General features: G+C 45.3%; 1 protein-coding gene across 2 annotated transcripts; it reads right to left on the reverse strand.

Annotated features, from left to right (window-relative positions):
• Window positions 1-503: 503 nt before the first annotated feature.
• On the reverse strand, window positions 504-13,457 carry HSD17B2 (hydroxysteroid 17-beta dehydrogenase 2). Of its 2 annotated transcripts, none has more exons than XM_040075304.2 (5): window positions 12,696-12,974; window positions 7,412-7,624; window positions 6,606-6,791; window positions 3,961-4,098; window positions 504-2,524 (listed from the first exon to the last, which is right to left on the reverse strand). In XM_040075304.2, exons 1-5 carry the CDS (start codon window positions 12,952-12,954, stop codon window positions 2,166-2,168), a joined length of 1,155 nt encoding a protein of 384 aa, XP_039931238.1. In that variant the 5' UTR covers window positions 12,955-12,974; the 3' UTR covers window positions 504-2,165. The 2 variants fall into 2 exon arrangements, with proteins under 2 accessions (XP_039931238.1, XP_039931239.1); XM_040075305.2 differs by lacking the exon at window positions 12,696-12,974 and adding an exon at window positions 13,128-13,457 and having other exon boundaries at window positions 505-2,524.
• Window positions 13,458-14,026: the final 569 nt, after the last annotated feature.

Below are 14,026 nucleotides of genomic sequence, written 5' to 3' on the forward strand. Positions count from 1 at the left end.
TTTATAAGCACAGCCAAATAACAAAGCAACAATTAAAGATTGTTATGGAGATTGCTAGGCAAAGCAGCTGACTGACTGCACAGACAAATTTCTGTTGTATAGCATGCCTGAGGGCAAAATTCCAGCCCACAGAATTCACACCCAAATTGGGCGTGAAGGGAATAAGAGCCACCTCCATCCAGCTGGAGATGGAGATAGGCTCCCTGGCAGCCAGCTCCCTCACCCTGAAGGCAGCCAGAACTCACAGGCTGCCAACCCAGCACATCCCAGCTCCACACTCACCTCTCCCTCCAGCTCACCTCCTGCCCAAAACAGGGCATCCACTGCCCTGGAAAAGCTCCCCACGCCCTTCCCCCCCAGTGCTCTCCTGCTGTGGGAGCAAGGGAGGGAAATGTAGACTGACCCCCAAAAAGCACAAAGGGTGAGACAAGACCAAAGAGTCACAACCATCTGGTTACTAAATATTATAGGTGTTTTTTATTAAACATTTTTGCTGACACACAGAAAAATTGGGGAAATAGATATAGGAAGAAATTGAGAGAGAGAGAGAGAAACAGTCTCAGATTTCCTGAGTTCAAAACATTGAGTACACTTTCTCCAAGGAAAGTAAAAGTCCACAACCAGGGCACTGATATAAACCCACCAGGTGACAAACCTCAGTAGCAAAAGGAGGTATTGTGACAAAGTGTACAGGACAGGAGGCTTCCCCCACTGGAGCACAGATTCAAAAGGTGGCCTGAGCCCTCTGAGCGTTCACAGGAGCCTTGCACTGGTGTAACAGACACAGGACAGTGAGGGAATAAATACCACAGCAGCAAATTAAAGAGTGATTTTGTCCAGTTGGGTGCCAGAGCACATCACAAGTAGGATTATGACAGGAGAGTCAGAAGTTGCTCAGAAAGGACAGGAAAAAAATGTGTCTACATTCAAAGCTCAGAATGTGATCACTTTTCGTTTTTCATCCCTGGAAGAGAAATGCATCTGGCCAAAGACAGGACACATGGCCAAACCATGGGACTCAGGGGGGTGAGGATTTTGAAATCTTTCAAAATATCACAGCCTTTCAAAGCCTAAGGATGTGACAGACAATGCAAAAAGGGAATAAGGTAGGGAAAACACTGCTGAGTTGCCCAACCACATACCACTGGCGAGGGGTTTATGGTATGGGGCACCAGGGAGGGCACCTGGTGCTCCTGGAATGAAATTTTAGGGAAAAGGAGTGACCCCAGTCTATCAGAAGCTGGACACTGGACTCCAGCAAAGCCACATAAAAAGTGTCTGATCTTAGATGAGTGAGCACAAACTCCCCCCAGAGCAGAGGGAGACACAGGAAGGTATCAGGAAAAGTGAGCAAAAACACGAATTCTCTGTAAACCCAGACTTGAGTAAGAAATTGTACAAAAAGCAGAAGTGACATCAGACTTTACTGACAAGTAGATAAGCACAGGCATATACAGGCAATGCACAGAATGACCCAGACAGATCGAATGAGCAGCTGATACACCCACTATGGTTATTTTTATTACTGCAGGAAGGAAATGGTTTATCTCTTCATAAAGATCTTGATCTGTTTGCATTCATTACCCTCCCCCCACAACTAACATACATTGCTTATTCTAGCAAAGAGAACACATTTCAAACTTTAAAACTCTACATTAGAAACCTGGGGGAAAAGAACAGTAATTTCTCAGGTTCAACAGCAACAGAATGAAAACACCAGACCCCAAATATATTAGTCTGAAGCTGTAGAGAAGAAGACTTGTATTACACAGGTCTAAGTCTCTTTAACAATAGGAATATATTTAACCTCCTAGAAGATTTAAGGTTAGTGACTCTGTTGCTTTAAAAAAACATGTTCTGCATCTGTGTGTTGGTGATGCCTTTAGAAGCAGACAGGAACTATATAATTCCATGAAGTACTTTACACAGAAAGCAGGATACAAAGACAACAGGAAAACACTGAAATTCCTCAAAAAAAAAAATAGCTTTCAATTTATGTTTATCCACTGCTTTTCCCAAACATCACTCTTAACACAAACGTTAAGAGGTTTTGGTTCCCTCTTTGCAAGGCAGTGTCGATGCAACTTAAAGCACAATAAGCAGCAGTGTCCACACAGAGTTCTTCCCAGCTACCTCACCCAGTGAGAGAAACACCAGTGGGCACCTCAGAGGTTCTTGCCTTCATCTCCTGACGTTCTCAGCTCCCTCGGAACGGAGCCAGCACTCAGCATCTTGCTAATGAAGAAGTCGTAGAACCAGAGGGGGAAGCAGCAGAAGATGCAGAGCGGGATGTAAGCCCCCTTGCCAGGGGTGTAAAGGCCCTGGGGTCTCCTGGCCAGCAGAGCATGCAGGACAGAGCCCAGCACAGGGGACAGGTCGGGGGCACAGTGGGAGGGCAGGTGGAGGAGGTAGCTCCTCAGCCCCAGGAGATATTCGTCCCCGTAGGCGCGCCGCGTGTCTGCCGGGAGGTTCTCCATCAGCTCCTTCTCCTGCTCGTCCCACTGCTCAGCCGTGCCTTCGATACCTGCAGCGGCAACATCACAGGAGAGCAAGCGGGTTTGGGGCTGGATTTAAAAATAATGCATCTGTAATTATAGTCAGAGCTGACCTAAGCTGGGTGAGTGAAGAGCAAACACCGCAGCTGGTCAGCAATCAGTGGTTTTAGCTGGAGGAGGAGGAAAAGCACGAGCGCTTTGTGCTACACAAAAAAGCACAATGTTCACACCCCATTTGCCTCCCTTGCTCTGCCTAAAAATGCTCTCTCACAGCCAAACCTGATTTTTTCCTTCCCGCTCATCCCTGCTCTGCCATTCTGTCCCGATTCATTTTGTGGATGTTTCCAGTCAATATTTATCATAAACAACTGAGGACAGACAGGCAAACTAGGATGAACAGGATTCACTTGGGTTGGCCAAGTGCTAAGCTGCCCTTTCAATATTAATATTAATTATTAATATTTCAATAACTAGTTTCCTGAAGGATTAGCCTTCTATTAGGACAGATTCAGAACTGTAATTTAATCTATTTGTCCAACTGCATAACGTAGGAATGAAAGCAGGGGCTTCTCCAATGGAATTATTGCCTAATTACAAAAAATTAAGCACTGCAAATAGAGAAAAATCTTTAAATAAATATTTAAATCTTAAATCCCAGGACTCAATTTTACCCATAAACCTGAGAGAACAGCTAAGCAAGGTGAAGCCTCAGGCAGGTTCCAGTGACCATGCAAAGCTGTCAGAGCCCAGAGCATCACACGGCCCTTCCCAGGAGAGGAAGAATTCAGGGAAGTAGCATTTTATGAAAAAGACCAATTTGATTTACATTGACATAAATAAAATGCTGTGGGCAGGCATGGGGTGCAGTGAGGGCATGTGCAAGTGAGGAGATGAGTCTGGAACCTGGACAGGCTCTGCAAGAAGTGCCCAGTGGAAGGAGGAGGAGAATTTGGCACAGAAAGCAGCAGGAGCTGGGGGAAGGAGTGGAGAGGAAAGTTCAGAGGGTACTGACAGCAAGCAAGCAGGATGACAGGTACTGCTGCAGATACTGCCATGCAAGACAGAGCAGCTCAATAAAGAGAGCTCTGATAGGGAGGAAGGGAGGAGTGATGGGGGACCTGAAGCTCCCAGGCAGGACAAGTGAGCCATTACACCCAAACTGGCCACCCAGGGCTGCTCTGTCTGTCAGCTCCAACAAAGCTGGAGCAAAGGGAAGGCACCAAGTGCCTGAATGCTGCCCTGTGTCAAAGCAAAGGCAGCTCTGCCCAGGGGAGGGGAGGCAGGCAGTGTGCAGAGCTGGAGGGAACACCTCTCACAAAAGACACTGATCTTCATTTCCATAACCCACGTAAAGAACAGGGGAAAAATCCGACCCACGAGCATCACTCAGGGCTCTGCTTGAGGCTGCTGAACTACAGGGAAAGAGGAGAGGCAGAAAGAACAACCCGAAATGTCAAACACCAACCTGTCCTGAAGCCTGATGGATGAATTGCCGTGACTTTAATGCCCCATTTGGAAAGCTCTTGCCTCATTACTCCAGAAAACATGGACAGAGCTGCTTTGGATGCCCCGTACGCAGCGTACCTCGGTAGTGGAATGCCTCCTGCAGGAGCAATAGAAACCTGATAAACCTCGACAGTGCCTCGTCCCAGCCTCTATTTTCATGATTTAGAAGGGAGATTACAGCACAACCAAAATTATGCCTCCCTCACGGAGGTTAAAGACAGGTCAGTGAGGGAATCGTTTCTTGCTAGAGGTTAAAAAAGAGTGAAAGTTGAAAATTAGCAGTTGCTTACAGCAGTTACACTCAGTAACACCTGGTAAGACACCTTGTAGGGCAGAAAAAATAAACTGGACTGCATTTAAGGGTAAAAAGTGCTGAAAGTTATCATTGTTGATTCGAGAAACACAATGGTTTAGTTCATATAAAGAGTGAAGCAGTAGTTTTATTCTCCTGTTTTTGTCACTGTAGCAGAAATTTCAAGCACCTAGTTAGAACAGGGTAAGTAATCTCAATTCCAGTTTTATAAAGTCAACTTTCTTTCCTGTTCTTTCCAGAAAGACCAGAGAAAATAATGCAAGAGTGGGGAAAACCTCTGGAGACAAACCAAAACTGGAATCACACCCCATGAACTCCCTGAGACCCAGCAGAGGAGTAGATCCCCACCTGTAGTTATATCCTTTTTTTTTTTCAATCCCAGAAACATTTGCTCAGATGGAAAAGCTAAGAGAACACCCAGTACATTTACAAAAACAAGCTTCCAGAAAAATTCCAGAATCTTCCAAATGCAGAGATTTCCTCTGACCCAAAACCTGGCAGACTGTCACTTCTTCAGGGCTAGAAAAATACAAGCATGCTTTGAATTGAGCATCTTCCTCTTCGGCCCTCCCACTCCCTCCACAAGGTTGGTGTTATCACCACACAGGTTAAAGATCATCACAGCCACCACAGGCAGTGCTGGGAGCAGGGAACAGAGTGGACAATCCTTTCCTTGAAGCACATCCCTCCTTCTCCTGCCTCTGTTTCACGTGCTACACATTCATCTCGATGTGCTTGAATATTTTAAAGGAAGATGCCTCAGGCGCAGGGGAATTTTCAGGTAAGCCACTGGTGCTGCTGGGTATCGGACTGGGGTGACCAAGGTTTCACAGGAGCTGTTTACACAGAGCCATTCCCTTGAAGAAGTCAGGCCAATTATATGTTAATTATTCTTCTGTGTGCATCTGAATAAGCTGGACTGGTTTGAGCCAATTGAACCACATACTTTTCCCCCCTGAGGTCAGGCTAACCTGAGCCAAGTTAAATGAGCCCCACACAGACAGGAATAGATTCAGCACAACGAGACCTCACTAACTTCTCCACTAATGTTTTACCAAAGGACCCCCAGACCCTGTGTTAGGAGGAAAATCTTCACCCAAACCAGGCTGTGTGCAACAACAGCTCTGCAGACAGCTAGAGTTTAAGCAGGGTCATTGTCAGCTCCTGTGAGGCAAACTACTCAGCACAGGGAAAAATGCATTTATCCCTTCCAGGCAGTTCAGGGATTCTCACCAGGAATTAAGGCATCTGCCCCAAAATACCCACAGTGAGAGCTTCACTTGGGTGCACAGGGAAACAGGGAGCTGGCCTCAGAGCAGCAGCAGAAAGGTTCTGATAACTCAGCCCTGATTTCTCAGAGGGTCAGCAATAAACCATGATCACAGGCATGCAAATACAGAGCATATCTGGGATTGCAAAGAGAAAACTGGGCCACAGCCAGCCTGCAGCCACATCCCCAGCACGAGGGGAACACCAGGTAACACCCTCACAAGTCACCCCAGCAATGCAGCAGTCAGGGGGACTCCAGCTGTGCAGAAGGGCAAAGAAAAATGTGGGGAGCAAATCCCTAAGGGATTTTACTCCAAAATACTTTCCAGCAGCATGACCCCCTGCTTCTAGCAGGTCTCATTTTCAAAGGAGCATTCTTGCTCCTCAGCTGTTGGCTACCAGATACTGCATTATTGTATTACATTAGTTCCTACATCTCAGCACCTCAGCTGTCCTCCTAGAATAGAAGGTCATGTTATAAAGACATGCATATATACATATATTAAGCAAAATTTACGGGGAAAAAATTGAAAGCTTATTAGTTAATTTTTAAAAATGTTCTGGACTTTTTTTTTCATGGAAAAGTGCCATTTTGCTAATAAGTTAGGTCTAAGTATATCTGAGACATACAAAATACTTTTAAAGAAATATAGACACACAGCTCCCAAGTTATCAGCAGATATCACAAACTGAGGTGGGTCACAGGCTTCTGCCTGGACATGTTATAGAAATACCGGTGATTCACCACCCATCTTTATGGAAGCTCACAAGGTTATCACTCATGGCATCTAGAACACCAGATCTGAATTTTATTGGGTGTTTTTTTTCCTCACAGCATATTTATAGCCACATTAAACCCTTCTTTAAAGGCTGTTTTCTGGGAGTAGTGCCCCAAACTAAAGAAAAACTTGGATTTATTACCTTAACATTTATTCTCTAGGTTATTGACAACCCAGACTAACCAACACCTTCTTCCTTGGCATTTGCTCCAGGACTTTATTGGGTGCTTTGGCTCAGCTCACCTGCCATGCTGGACATGTTCACCAGCCTCCCCTGCGATTTCCGGAGCAACGGCAAGAAGGTCTTGGACACCTCCACAGCCCCAAAGAAATTCACCTCCATGCAGTGTCTGTAGGTGCTCATGGGGAGCAGCTCCCCATCGGCAGGGAAGCCCAGGATTCCTGCGTTGTTCACGACACCCCAGAGTCCTGGGAAGAGGAGAAAGCACAAGGCTGCGACATTTCTAACTCTGAAGAGATTTTAGCCTGCTAGCAGTGCTGTTTCCCAAGGGAAAAGTTCTCGAGAAAGCCTCTCCTCAAAACAATCTTGGCAAAACAACTCTCCTTTCCCAAAACAGTCTTTCTCCAGGTGGTATTTTGCTGTTTCTCTATTTCACCAATGGGATTAGAGAGGTGTCGTTCCTAGTCACCAGTCATGTCAAGTCTGTATCAGAACACCTTATAAAAGGTGGTAAGAATTAGACAATAAAGCCTTTTCTATACTCTTTGCCTTCTGAAATACTTGGAGTCTTTCATCTTTCTTTTGCGTCCTACAGCGACACATGAGGATTACACCCGCGAACTGGATGGTGACTCCAGACCAAAACAGAGATGAGCTGCAGATTCACATTCCCCACTCCTTGGCCAGCCACTGCCATCTTCCCATATCCCAGAAAACAGGGCATGGATGGAAATACCCTGACTGCCCAAGAACACCCTGGAAATGTCCTACACCCCTAAGCCATGGTGCAGCCAGCGGTGAAGAGATGCTCTTGCTAAGCTGCTACATCAGGACCTCCATTGTAAAGGGGGGAGAAAAAAAGCTGTACCTGCATTTTGCACCTTCTCTGAGACTGCCAGATAGGCCTCCTTGACCTGAGTGGTACTGGTGATATCCAGCTGCAGGACAGAGAGTCTCTGGGAACAGGAGCGCCGCAGCTCCTCAGCTCCGGGGCCATCCTTGTTCAAAACCCCAGCAAACACCACAAAACCCAAGCTGTCCAGGTATTTAGCCAGTGCATGTCCAATCCCGGTGTCGCTTCCTGAAAGCATCAAAAAAACATGAAATGTAGGTCTGTCCTACACCACCATTAAAAAAACCCACAACAAACCCACACATTGGAAAGCCACGCAAATATAAGCAAAAAAAATGATGGCAAAGTCCCTGAAATACGTACTTCAGTAGAAAGAAGAGTTCAGATCTGAAGTTTGAGGAGCTGGACCTTTAAATGTTCCTCAGAGATTGACAGGCCACATTCTCCTGACTCAGAGCTGGTGGAATCAGCTCACCCTCTGCCATTGACATGCTCTGACATAAAGAAATAAACTGCTATTTTGGTTCTATACAAATATACAGACTGGAAGCTGATAACAAAAGTATCCAAGAAAAAAACGAACACACACACACCCCCAAAAAAAAAAACCAAAAACACCTACTGTTTTAATTTGAAATTGCCAAAGGGCAAAGCAATTATATATGGCTTTCAAAATCAAATTCTTGGATTCTATCTCTTCATTCCAAGAAACAGCATTATTTAATTCACACATCTACCACACAGATCCTTCAGACAAGCACTTTTTATTACAGACTGTAACCAAGCCAATACTAAACAACTGTTGCTTTACCTGCAAAGCATCCCAGTGCTTTCAGAACTTAAGGAAGCTTCCAAATGACATTTTTGTGTTAAGTCAGCTATTGAATTTATGCAAACTTGCATCAGAATTTCTCTTATCCTCTCTATCACCATCCAAACTTTGTCTATATAAAGCAATGACCTAGCAGCTTCAGCAAACACTGTTCTTTGGGATCACAACTGTGTAGTCCTTCCCACCAGGTACCAATGAAGGATCTTTAACAAATAATGTGTTTCACAAGTCTCTCCCTGTGACAGAGTATTTTGCTGCTGTTACAGAACAAAAGAATGGTTTGTGTTGGAGAGGACCTGGAAGATCATCCCATTCCATCCCTGCCATGGCAGGGACACCTTCCACTATCCCAGGTTGCTCCAAGCCCCATCCAGCCTGGCCTTGGACACTTCCAGGGATCCAGGGGCAGGCACAGTTTCTCTGGGCACCCTGTGCCAGGGCTCCCCATCCTCACAGGGAAGAATTCCTTCCTAATATCTGATCCAAACCTGCTGTCTTTTAGTTTGAAGACATTCTCCCTTGTCCTGCCACTTCATGCTCTGTCAAAAGTTCTTCTCCAGCTCTCTTGGAGCCCCTTTATGCTCTGGGAGGGCTCTGAGGTCCCTCCCTGGGGCCATCCCAGCTCTCTACATCTGTATTTACAGGAGAGATGTTCCAAGTCCTCTGATGGTTTTTGTAGCCTTCTCTGATCTCACTTCAGCAGGTCCATGTCAGAATCCCCACCTCCCCTGCTGCCCACACAGTTTTGAAAGGAACCAGGACACAGCTGGATCTCTGGTCACATCCAGCTTCTCATCAACCAACATCCCTAAGTATTACAAGTTAAAATTAAGTGTTTTCTCTCCATTCTCTAAATTCTGGTTTCCATTCTTCCCACCCACAGTGAAATTTACCCCATAAGGAAAGAAACACATCACCCACGTCCCCACCAACCTCCCAGGGAAGCGACACAGGGGAGGAGTTTATAGGGGTTGTGCTTCAGGAGCTTTGCAGAGGACAAGATTAGGAGGAAAATTAGAAGCTTAATAAATTAATACAGCTTTTACACTGTAATCAGCCTGTTCCACAATACTGCACCAGATCCTCCACTGTAACTACAGCAGAGAAAGGTCCTGGATGCTGCCGTGCACTGGGATCCAGATCTCCTGCAATGACAATTCACTGCATCAACGTTCAGTTTCCAAACTCTGGAAATCTGAGTGTGAGACAAAGGACTGGAGCTCCTGCCAGATACTTTACTATTTGCTTGTTTGTGAAAGAGCTGCAATGCTCCCTACTTAACCCTACTATAAACTTCTGAGGCTTGGTCTGTGACTTTGGCACACCAAGAAAGATATCAGAGTTATTCACAGGTCTGCTCCAACATTTAAAATATGTAGTCAATAGAATTTGACTGCCAAAGAGACTCATCATGATCGTGTTAGATCCTCTTTTCTGGATTCTGTCTTTTAACTGGGCCTTTAATCCCTGAAAGGTGAAAAATATTAATTCCAGGTGGCTTGAAGAAAACACGTAGTAAATGTCTGGATCAATCAGTGCATCTTGAAAAAGTAGAAAATAATTACTCATGCTCTATTTAATTCCTAGGAAGAAAAAAAAAAAAAAAAAAAACAGATTTGTGGCATTTTTGAAGTCTGCAATTTGCTGAAGATGCACCAGAGCACTACAAATATCCCATTAAGCTTCTCCAGTCCTGACCTGACAGAATAAACCTGCATTCCTTGAATTCCCTAAAGAGACATGAAGAAGCCTGCAAATACCCCAGACACGACAGATTGCTAAGTTTGGGGGTGGGGTGACTTTCCTTCTTTTTCTTTTAGTGAACAACCTTACCTTTAGATCAAATCCTTCCTCTTTCATCATTCCCAGCAAGAACACAGCCACAGCTATATATTACCTGTAAGTTTTATGATACAGCTTTAACTCGAAAATGGGCAGAATGCAATGCAACTTGAACTTGGGATGGGCATAGCAATTCCAAGAAAGCAATAAAAGTTGTTTTTATCGTTGCCTGATGCTGGGTTTGTCCCTGTTTGGTTTTTGTTTTTTCTGTTGTTCCAAAACAAATATGATTTGAGTTTCAGACCTGTTATTGAAGTCCAGAGAAGCTTTACTCTTCCAATTCCTAGAATTCAAAGAGTCTCCTTAGGGAAAAAAAAAAAAAAAAAAAAAAAAAATCCCTCCCAATCAAACTCTTGCTTCCACGCCAAAAATAATTTGTGCCTTATAAGACTTATTTTAAGGAAAGCAGTCACTACTGACTGTGAGTGACCCATTACTGAGAATTTACAATTAACTCATGCTGAGGATGCCCCACATCACTCCCTCAAGAATGGAAAGACCAAATTAACTGGAGAAATTCATCCCACTGCACACAAGCTAACCAGGGACAGAATTTTACAACTCCTGCTACTTCAGATCTTGGTAGTAATTCAGTTTTTAGGGAAGGTGGCTATTGCATTCACCACTAAAGCCTCTGGTTAAGGACATTGGAGCTCTTGCTCCCAGCAAGAGGATCCACAGCAGGGCTTCAGCAATGGCTTTGAGCCTGCTCACAAGCCCACAAAAAAACATTTTGTGAAAACATGTGAAAAAAACACATTTTGACAACTGGGCACAGTTTCTTCCCTTATCCTGGTTGGTCCTCCAGTGAACTGCTGGGTAAATAAATAATGCAGAGCAGCACTGGTACAAGGAACACCCAAAAGGGACCAGGATAACGTGTGACAGAACCCAGGGACAGCAGTAGAGCTTGCTCCAGCCCCTGGCCAAAGGCTCACAAGGAATATGTGGCAGCTCCTCAGGACACAGCCACATTCCTCAGCCCTGCCTGAAAGGCAGAGGGAAAAAGAAAAAAAAATTAAAAAAAAAAAAAAAATAATTTAAATCACTGCTTTCCACAAAGTGCCGGCCTGAGGTCTCGTCTAAACTGGAGAAAACGACACCAAAATCTACTTAAAGGCACCTTGCAAATGCACAGGGACACACATCCTCTAGCTGGTGTGAGGAAGAATACCAGAACTAGAGCAATTTAACCAAAATACACATTGAGTAAAACTTCTGTTTCAGTGGATGGAGGGTTTGATGGATTGCAGAGGATTCCAATAAAGACAAAGAAGAGCCTCCTCATATTAATCAGCTGTCAGAGATGTCCAAACTTGCATTTCTTCAGGACAGTTGCAGCACAGCTACAAGGAAAGCACATCCCCTTACCAGACTATACCCAAAAGTTCTTCACTCTCTTATATTGTTCTAATTCAGACTCCAGAGCAGAGAAGTTCCCAGAGTGTGCTTTTTCCTGGAGATTTGCAGTCTCACAAAGAGCAAGGAGATGCCCAAGTGCAAGCACATCCCCTGAGCTGCAGGGGTGGGAAAGGATTGTTCCCTATTCCCCACACCAATATCCGTCTTCATCTGACACACCTGCAGGGAGAAACCCAGCTGGCAGACAAACTGCAAGGGGAGAACTTGCTGCTGATCTTGTCCTCTCTCAACTTTTATACCTAATCCCTGTACTAAAGCTAGCTAGGCAAATCTAAATTATTTCCAGGTGTCCCCATAAAACAAAATGAAATTCTGCTAGAAGTTGCTATATAAACCAAAGCAACTTAATTCAGCATTCCAGAGGGAGGAAAACCACAGAAAATAAAACAAAACCCAGCAAATTATGAGTGCGAGAAGCAGTAGGCAGGCACTCCAGTTTAAAGACGTGATTAACACAAATAAGCAACGCCTAAATAAACAACACCTAAAGTTTTAGAGGAAACAGGAGAAAAGCCATAAAACTACAAAAATGCCATCCCTGCAAAATAGAAGTGGGCTTTGAGCAGATCAGAATGGTAATAGAGACTGAATTAATTAGCTCTGAACTTTCCCTGCTAGAATTACTCCCTCCTAAATGATTTCACGGAGGGTTTCAAAGAGATGGCACCAAACCACTGTCTTGAAACATGTGCACAATAGACACAGTGTGCACTACGTACACACACACCCCTGAAAGACAACTGTACACCCATAACCAGCACAATTAATTCGAGTAAACAAAAGTAACGTACGAATTCAGCGTTCAGAGGGCTCCCGGGAATCAGTGTCTCTCCAAAAAAAAAGAAATTAGACCATCATAAGCACTCTTCTGCTTCTTGCACCAGTTAATTTCACAAGTACGTCTAAAAAGCTGCTTGCAAAGATTAAGTGGGACACTAAAAAAAAAAAAACAAAAAAAACCACAGCATCTATTAAGATGCTTTTCTACTTAATTTCAGAGCACTTATTTACCTGGGGGGGAATAAAATAAATAGATAAATCGATCTCTGCCGAAGAAAATACAACCAGCAGGAGGAAAAAAAAAAAAAAAAAAAAAAAAAAGAGGGATGAAAGGAACTCCCACGAAGCACGTCAAGAAGTTTTCCAGCGCGCCGGTGAGAGGAGGCAGGCTCTGTTCGCCCCTGCGCCCCGGCAGCGCCTTACCTGTGATGAGCACGGCTCTGTCACCCACGGGCAGCAGGTCCGCGTCCCCCGGGCGCACGGAGCACCAGAGGCACACGGCCACCAGCACCCCTCCGGCCGCCAGCGCGCCCGCACACAGCCAGGCTGCCAGCAGGCTCCAGAGCAGCGCCTTTGCCCTGCCCAGCCGGCTCCCCTGGGCCGTGCGGAGCACGCTGACCCCGAGAAGAGCCGTGACCCCGGCGCAGAGCCAGCGCAGGGCGCTGCCGGCCGCAGCATCCATCGGCGGCGGGGAGAAGCCGCAGCCCAGCGCCGGCCGGCCGCGGGCAGGTAGCGCCGAGCGCGTTATATAGGAGCAGGGGGTGGGGCACAGAAAGGGGACTCTGTCGGAGGGTTCGACATGATCTCGCTTACCCCCCTGGCATCAGCAAGGAGCAGGAGTCTTCCTTTCCTCACCTTTCGTTCCTTCTGCCTGACAGCTCCACCTTCTGAACAATGCGCTGGCTGGGTAATGATTGACGGCGCTGGGAATGGACATGAGGCAGCAAGCACAGGCTCCAGGGAAAGATTAACTGCTGTATTTTTATTATTTTTTTTTTAATATATATACCCTTGAAGTGCACTTTCCTAGACGGTGAGAAAAGGAAGGGTTTCCTTTATGAGAAATGGTTGGGCTTAAAAAACTTAGGGTGTAGTTTCAGTGGAACTGGGTTTTGATGGGCAGTAACAAAAAATGAGTCAGGCCAGGGTTATTTAATCTCTGGAACACAAACTGTCCTGGGCTTTATCACATATGGATAACCCTCCTCTTTCAGCAAAAAGCCCCAAATTGCCTTCTCTGCTTTAGTGCTCACCTGTGCCTATTTACCTACTCCACATTCAGCAAACACCTAGAGTAAAATGACATTCAGGGGGTGCTGGGAACAGGTGATGGCTGGTTTGCCATGGGGGGCACTTTGGTAGCACACCTGAGATCCAGTGATGACATTCACCCTGGTTTAGACAGGAATCACTGGCTTGACAGTCGCATCAAATTGCGGGGGGGGGGGAGGAAAAAGTGATCAATTAAATGTATAAAAGAGATTTAATACCTACTGTGCTGTGTTCTGAAAGTTATTTAAGCAATTAAAAAAAAAAAAATTAAAATCCAGCCAGCTAAAGGGATTGAGATACAAATTAGCCATGCATATTTAGCCCTGTTTAAAAATCCCTGGTGACTGATTTGAGAGACAAGCCTACATTACCACAGACCCAGTTAACGTGATGTATCTGGTTTTCCAAGACAACGTGGTGCTGATCTATCCGATTTCAGACGCAAAAAATTGACGCACTTGGTGCAAACCTGACATGAAACA

Source organism: Hirundo rustica, chromosome 11 (assembly GCF_015227805.2).
Source record: "Hirundo rustica isolate bHirRus1 chromosome 11, bHirRus1.pri.v3, whole genome shotgun sequence".
NCBI classification, from domain to species: Eukaryota; Metazoa; Chordata; class Aves; order Passeriformes; family Hirundinidae; genus Hirundo; species Hirundo rustica.